General features: G+C 30.9%; 1 protein-coding gene across 1 annotated transcript; it reads right to left on the bottom strand.

The window, feature by feature from the left end:
* Nucleotides 1-270: 270 nt before the first annotated feature.
* LOC134698901 (GTP-binding protein Rit2-like) lies at nucleotides 271-6,077 on the bottom strand. The gene is made up of 4 exons (XM_063560579.1): nucleotides 5,379-6,077; nucleotides 4,119-4,201; nucleotides 3,606-3,789; nucleotides 271-1,828 (listed from the first exon to the last, which is right to left on the bottom strand). The coding sequence occupies exons 1-4, from the start codon at nucleotides 5,962-5,964 to the stop codon at nucleotides 1,557-1,559; spliced, it is 1,125 nt and encodes a 374-aa protein (XP_063416649.1). The 5' UTR covers nucleotides 5,965-6,077; the 3' UTR covers nucleotides 271-1,556.
* Between the last annotated feature and the right edge of the window lie 2,543 nt (nucleotides 6,078-8,620).

Here is an 8,620-nt window from a genome sequence, read left to right on the forward strand (position 1 = left end):
AGAGGAATTTCTTCTCCATTTCGTGTAAAGCAATAATATATTTATAGCTGACTATGAAGTATGGGCTATGCTCATTGTTGAAGGCCGTACTGTGATCTATGATAGTTGTAAATTTCTTTGTTACTTGGTCTCTTGTGGAGAGTTGTCTCATTGACAATCCTACCACATCTTTCTTTTTATAATTAACCAGTATATTAAAAAAAGAATTTTCTTTATAAGATTTTGTTGTCATAAATGGCATAAGAAGGCTACAAAAATAATTTACTATCATTATATTTATTTACTTTTCTACAAAAGTTGTTCAACAATGCAAATATATATATACATTTATTTATATACAAAACATATACAAAAGTCATTATATCTTCAACGGAATGGTATCACATTATATTCAACAAATAAACAACCATCATTCAATGTATGCCAACTGTGATGAAAGTCAAGCAATCAATATTTATGAACTCTTCATCTAATATGGAATTATATATCAACATCCAAATAACAAGAAAATAAAATTCACTTACTATATATTTTTATAAAATTGCGCACAAAATACAACACATTATTGCTCATGATTTTACTAAGTGACAATATCAATGTTATAACTCTATGCACTTCGAATAAGAGTCTCTTAGTGTGCTACAAGTATTTGAACAAATTGTTTGAGCAAGATAACTTTCGTTTGACCCTCCATTTACCCATTTCATGGCTTTCCTTTGGCTATTCCCTCTCAAAAAAATTGAATTCATTAGTTAAACTCTTCCATGATTTAATTATACTTTAACAAAAAAAAAAATCTTATTTTGATTATCAAATCACTAAATGCATCCTTGAAATAATAGATTTTTGTTTATTGCAGCAAGAGTCTTGCGCAAGCAAATTAATATTTTAAACTCATGATTATATGTATTTAAACCTATTTCTCTTTGATTATTTTTGTAACAGAAAAGTAAATATTAATCATTGAGTTGCATGACACTAAAGAAATGTAATAAAATATTGCAAAAACTTTTAGGCACTTCATTTTTATAGATTGCAATATTGGCAATATTACTTGTGGAATGCATACTTTGGCACTTTATGTTGCAGCAAATAACAAAAAACGACTTATTATAAACTATTACTTTGATTGTTAAAGAATTAACAATTTCTTGACTTGCGTCATTCTTGCATTTTTTTAACAAATATTTCAGGTATTTGATTATTTTAAACATAATTTTAAGACAACGGCAACAGTGTATCAGCTGGTACAAGGTCCTCAGCACGAGATCTAGTTTTTACCCTACTAAAACAAATTGAATGGATACGTACACTAATGTATCGTGATTGGTTTTGTTATTTTGTGTTCTTCTTTAAATGCTCATTTCAATTGTTTTGTAGCAGTTTATATTGTTATTGTTAGATATCATGCGTCTGGCTCTTTGTTTCTGTATGTCTGTAGTAGTTCGGTTAATACAGTTCAATAGCCAAATACGCTATGTTTTTGATTCACTGCTTTGATTGTCTGATGTGTTAAGAACATTATCAGTTAATGTTTATCATGTCTATTTGTTTCATCACAGCTCAAACAAATTGTCACACGTTGATCTCGTCTTTGAGCCTTTCCTAAACAATTTATTTAATAACTTTTTCGGTCCTTTTCCCGAAGAAGGTTTTTCCAATTGATCTTGAGCAATCATATTAGCAGTAGCCTTTTCTATTGCCTCTGGGTTAAGTTTGAGCTTTATTTGTTTCAATAATCCCACTAACAGTTCATCGACTTTATGATTAAGAGCTGCTGACGTTTCTATATATTTGCAGTCGTAGTCTTTGGCTATTTGTCTGGCTTCTGAAACGAAAAAAGACACGTCAGAATGTAAAGCACACTTAATGATAACGTAGTACACAAGTAAATCAATTTAATAAAAAATATAAGCCTTAGAAAGTGTTTTATTGTGACATGAAGATCGGGTAATTAAATTGAAGTGTGAGCTAAAAGTCTTCGACTGTAGACGGAAAGTCTTAATATTGTCATTTGTACGACTTAATAAGGGAGTTCGTTGACATTGCCTTATATAGTTCGTGCACAATAATTGAATTCACGTTACGAAAATCAGCAACCGAGCAAATCATTTCATAGATAATTTAAAATAAGAGTTTCAGATGCAAATCAAATATTGGATGGTATCATGTTTACGTAATAGAAAGTTAATTTAAAGGATGTTAACCGTATGTTTGCGTAGAAATTACAACGATAAATGGGGTTGTGGTAAAATGAATTGTATAATTCAAGGTTAAGGGAACGACCATTGAACTTAAAGAGGGGGTTATGTTTCTTTTTTTTTTTAAATATTTCGATCCCAAATTTGATGAGAAAAAAACCCAACTGGTTATTATTTGTATTGGTGGGTTGCGAAGGTTCTTAATGACGTATACCCACATATCAATCTATACACATTAATCATTAAATGCTTATTTCTATTGTTTAAAGCCATTGGTTACTTAAACATTTACATCTTTAGATATGCTACACTGAATGCCTCAAAAATATAAAATAATCAATCAAATGTTCTAAAACATTTCCTAATGATTCATTTATCTTACACAACACAACTTTTTCTCAGTAAATTGACTCATCGTCTGATGAATACAAACAGTTAAAGTAACTTGATCCATGAAAGAGCTACAATTAGATATAGCCTTATCTTTGCTGATCTCATAGGAATGGTTATTGATAAAAATAACTAACATGTTACTTTTTTTAGAAAACAGATATAAGGGATTAATTGGACGTTATTGGTAAACAAATGTAAAATCGTTGAACGGTTTATAATTTAATTTATACATGAAGGTTTATTTTTTTTTATCGTGGTTAAGAAAAGATTCGTTCCCATGAGGATTTGAATCAATCATATTTTTTATATATATTTAATAATTAAAAATAATAATTTAAAATAAAAAACGTGGATTATCACGTTTTGTGTGATAAAACATAGACGTTGACGTCACTATTGCCCTATAAACTTCAAAGAGTCATAGGGTAGATAAAGTTGCAATACCACACCCATGCTTTTAATAGAAAGTTTGTTTACAAGATAACGTTACAATTACTGGGCCATGCTGAACAGCTTGATGTCAAGGTAGAGCATGTAACATAAAAGTGTAGAATTAAAAGATGTAATCATCGTAATTAATCACCAGCAAAAATTGAGAAAACACCCAAAATCCCAAGGTTGCATTTAATTCTAATAAATAAAACATATACCTTTCAACTCTTAAATGATTATTTAAAATTATCAATTTCAAAAGTTCGATCTTTTAGCTAGGTTATACAATTTTGATGATTCCATCTGAAATGTTAACCCTGGAAAATAAACACATGTTACAAAACACTTATCAAAGGTGCCAGGCTCATAACGTTTCGTCTACACGAGACTCGTCAGTTGCGCTCGAACAGAAACATCATATTAAGAATCAAACAGTTCTACACTACCCACGTACATAATTGTTTAATTGATGTCCTAACAATTGAGGCAGATGGTCAAATTTGGAAAGTTAGTTTCTGATTTGATATAAATTTGCAGCTTGGAAAAATGCTAGAGAAAGAATATATATTTAATACTAACCATCAGTTGATATTTGTCGTTTTCGTACCAGATCTACTTTATTGGCCACTAGTATGATAGGTCTGTCACTGAACAGTTCATATCGTATGTTTTGTAAGTACTGTTTGGCGACTGCAAAGGAATCACTGTCGTGGACGGAGAAGGCTACTATATAGGCATCTACAGGAAATCTGTCAAGGTCTTCCTGTTAAATGTAAAAACAGTATATCGTTATCTCGTATGTAATTAAAAACTTATTTTCTTATTCTTTAGTTTCAAATTGCAGAGAAGAGATAACAAATAAGACAGCAACGAGTAAAAAAATAAGGACCAACATCCTAATTAATTACTGATATACATATCTAGTTCTTTTAAACATTTCTAGTTCTTTTACTCGTCATGATATTTCTTTCCACATTTTTCCCTCGTAAAATACCGGTTATGTGTATAAGGCAGGTTTTTTTCTCATTGCTCAAGTTACTCATTTGATAGGTACAGGTATTTGTTTTATAGACTCAAACTGTGTATACTAACCTCGTGGTCTGAGTGGTCAATGAATTCCATGGTTGATTCTTCATCATCTACCAATACTGATAACATTTTATCATCGTCGTCATCTGCAAAATAATGTACACGTATTGAGAATGGATATCTTTGTTTGTTTTACATGCATGTATATATAACAACGATTTTATCTATTTTCATATATTATAATTAATGCGATTTTTATATGAATTAACTAAGACTGTTCGGCAAGGGTTAGGTAAGCCTGAATCAAATGCATATTTTCAGCATATATAAAGTTCAATGCGCAACGTTAAAGAAGTGCATGCAATGCAAGAAGAACAAACATTTATAAACTTTTAAGATTGATTATTATGGTAAAAGTTACGTTCTGTTTAAAGTAGTTTTATCAAAATGTGTAAATCGACTTTGCATCGATTTCCTTGATTTCACTATTAAAAAATAGTGTATTTATAAATTTCATTTTGTTTTGTCATCTATTATTTATTTTTTTTAAATTGCAGCATTCCAAAATTAAACAAAGTCAGAGCTATGATTCAGAAAATGTGAAATGTTACAGTTAAATGACTTTAGATCATTAATAATTTACTGGACTGTTTTAATTTAAAAGAAAAGATAAAATATCTTCTCAACAACTGTCTGAATACTTAATTAAAAGGTAACCTGAGTTTAATGAATGTGTCAATGCTACATCTGTTTTACGATTAATGTATATCTAAAAAAATCACTTTCAGTTTACTTTAATTAAAACTAATAATTCAATCTAAAAATAAATGTTAGATGCCGAAAGAAAATAAAGATACACAACTTTTTTTTATTCGAGCGTCACTCACGAATCTTTCGAAAACGTAACACGCGTCTAGCACACAACATGTTAAACCTGGGTGTTTCTATGATGAGTTTATATTTTTGAGTTCAACCGGACTAATACCATTACATTTTTCAATAAGTTTGCTCTGAATTCTCGAAAAACATGAAAGAAAAATTACGTAAAAGTGCTTGTATATAAGACTTTTACAAACCAGTACAATATTATGTAGAAAAAAGAAGATGTGGTATGATTGCAAATGAGACTTTCCACAATAAAGTGACTAAGACCGAAATGACACACAAATAAACAACTATAGGTAATCGTACGGTCTTCAACAATGGACAAAGCCCATACCGCATAGTCAGCTATAAACGGCCCCGAGATGACAATGTAGTTTTATAGTTTCTGTCCATGCATTCAAAATGTAAAACGACCCTATATTTCAAAACAAAACTTACCATTTCCAATTTCAAATGATGACATGTATTCAGAAGTCATGAATCGTTTAGCTAGTGTTGTTTTCCCAACACCATTAGCTCCTATTATTAGAACTCTGTAATATCCACTGGAACATGAAGACGAACAACTACACGTGATTGCACTATCGTCTGAATTGTCACTAGGAAATCTTTGTCGTTTTAAGTCTTTTTCTACAAAAGAAGGATTTACAGATGCTCTTCTAGAGTTTTTATTCTGTTCATGTCCATTTGTATGTCCTTTAGATGTCATTTTGAATGACCGTACTCGTTTGATCGGCCGTTTGTAGGCATCTCTTAAGTCATTATATGATACTGAAAGTAAATTTTCTGTTGAAATTGGTAAACTGTTTCTCCGTCTCAAATCCTCCGTTTCTATTAAATTTTTATGTCTCGTCCTGTCTTTAAAGGAACATGTTCTAGAACTCGGCTCCGAGCGAGACTCAATTCCATCTGGGATTAAAAGTTCCGGATACAATGTAAATTTAGGCTTTATGTATTCTCCAACATTTATGTCAAAATTTTCGTTTTGAATCATGCTTCTTTTCTTCTCCGAATGCTTAGTCATAATTTGTATAAGCTTTTCAAGGTTTAAAATAAAATATCCGTTTCTCTGTTATTATAGAGTTTTAAATTTTCACTGATGTTTTCCAATAGTTTTATTGTATTTATACCTTGTTCTGTAAATATATAATGAACCACGTGGTTGCCTGAGTCAGTTTCAGTGATGTCAATAATACAGAGGTTTAATCGCTTCCAGTGACGTCGAACATCTTGTATACGATAACAATTTATTACAACAATTTAATATCGGCGGGATATTGCAATAGGAGTCACAAAGTTAAAACGGTACATTGGCCTTTCTGTTTAGTACGCTTGGGAGTATAAAACTATGTTTGCTAAAGGGCAAAATTATATTTGTGCTAGATTAAGTAACAGTTTATTAAACCGTTTATTTATTTATTTATATGCACTTTTCTCTTGTGCAATAGTAAATCAATACGGATTTATACAATTATGAAAATATTAAGTTTTGATCAAAGAGGTAAAACAAATATCTACTAAATTTTTAATACTGAAACTAATACATACTAATTATCATTTCTAAATGCAAACCTCAAATATCCTGCTATACAAAAAAGTCATGTTGATATCATAGCTCTGACTTTGTTAAATATTGGAATTTTTAAATAACTCTGTGTGTACGTTAACGTCTATTTTTATTTTTAATCTTTTTCATATTGCTTGAAATGAAATAGAAACAAGGCATATTTTTTTTAAATATGACTTTTTTTAAAGTTATCATTCAATTTGGCTTTGATGCAGTTTTCAATTACAACAGAAGTACTCTCAGATCTCAGTGTACTTAATGTTTTTAATAGTTATTTGTTGCTTTGTATCGATCTGATGCCCTCTCCAACTGGTTTTCATGGTTTGTTCATGTTGTACTGTAACACCATTGTCCAAGGTTAAGGAAAGGGTTTGGCGCCAACAAACATGTCTAACCCCGTCACATTCTGTATGTGCATGTCCCAAGTCATAATCTGTAATTTAGTAGTGGTCATTTGTTACTGAATATCATATTTTATTTTTTGTTTACTGATTTGTACATAAATCAAGCTGTTAGTTTTCTCGTTTGAAGTTTTTAGCATTAATATTGTCATTGTGTTGCCTGTTGTAACTTACTATGCGGTATTGGTTTTGATCACTGTTGAAGGAGTACGGTTAATTTGTACGTCACTCGGTCGCTGATGAAGAATTGCCAATTTAGTAATTTCATCTCTTTGTATTACGGCGCATGCGTCTTAACTTCCGGCTTACAATGTACTTATTCAAAAAAGTCACTAAAATTTCAACAGATTTAAAACCATCCCTTCGATTAGTGATCTCCGTTTATATGGTCACCTGTGTTAATTGATCTGAAATAGTTGTAGTATTTACCTATTCATTCACAGTATTTTCCCATTCATGGAGGCGTACAAGTACGATGATTGTTGGCATAATTAGAGCTTCATCATCAACTGAACATGTAACAGCTTTGATTGTGAAATGCTACTGTCATTATCATTATCAAGAAAAAAAATATGAATAAAACAATTATTTACAATAGTTATACAAGTAGAAAGATTGAGGTTTTATTTTTCATCAGACGACATTTACAATGAGGTCGGTTTTTGTACATGTTTTTTTGAGAATTGTAAACGATACAAAGGCATACGATAGTTTGGATATATTACGTCTCAATTTTGGTCGAATTCTTTACATACATGTATTCGGCGGTTGTCGTTTGTTTGTGTGGTTCATAAGTATTTCTCATTTCTCGTATCTCTTTTTTTTAACAGATTAGACCGTTTTTCTATTTAAATTCTTTCAATGTAGTAATTTGGGCATCTTATAGCATGATGTTCAGTGTGAGTCAACTTAAAGGGTCCATATTGAAGGCTCTACGTTGAACCATAATTGTTTAATTTCTACACATTGTGACTGTGATGGAGAGGTTGTCTCATTCACACACATATCACATCTTCTTATTTCTATGTATGTCCATTTATGTTTAATTGAAAAAAATATCTGAAGTCAATGGGATTGGAATGAAATAAAGAAGAAGATGTGGTAGTATTGCCAATGAGACAACAGTCCACAAAATACCAAACTGACACAAACATATACTCAATGGGATTGGAATGAGCACATTGTTTGCGTATACATGTCACAACTAGTCTGTGATCTGTTGTCGTTTGTTGCTTTCTGCCAGAACTGTACATGATAATCGTTTTGGCATCCCGTGGTTTTTGTAGCTGTAAAACTGTTTTGGTTTTGCTCTTTGTTGAAAGTAGTGAAATGATCACCTGCAGTAGTGCACGAAACATCTCTTGGTCATTGTTGTATTTTTCCATGTACAGAGATTATAGAATTTGATATTTGCTGAAACTTGATGTTTTACAACAGGTTTCTAATAACGCTCTATCCATAAACGAGCAGCCTTAGCTGTCTACGCATGTACATTTGTATATGTAACTTTTATAAGATGATCAATACGTATACGATACGAAATACATATATATATATATATATAATTTTAAGGTGTTACACGACTAAGTCGAGCCTGATCTCAAAGAAAGTAGTACATTTTAAAATAGAATAGTTCCTACGCAAGTGTGTTACTTTCAAAGTTTGTACAATATTTTAAGTGCAGTGTCAAATAAAAGCCGAATGACTGATGC

The sequence above is a fragment of the Mytilus trossulus genome, unplaced genomic scaffold (genome assembly GCF_036588685.1).
Source record: "Mytilus trossulus isolate FHL-02 unplaced genomic scaffold, PNRI_Mtr1.1.1.hap1 h1tg000024l__unscaffolded, whole genome shotgun sequence".
In the NCBI taxonomy this organism is placed as follows: Eukaryota; Metazoa; Mollusca; class Bivalvia; order Mytilida; family Mytilidae; genus Mytilus; species Mytilus trossulus.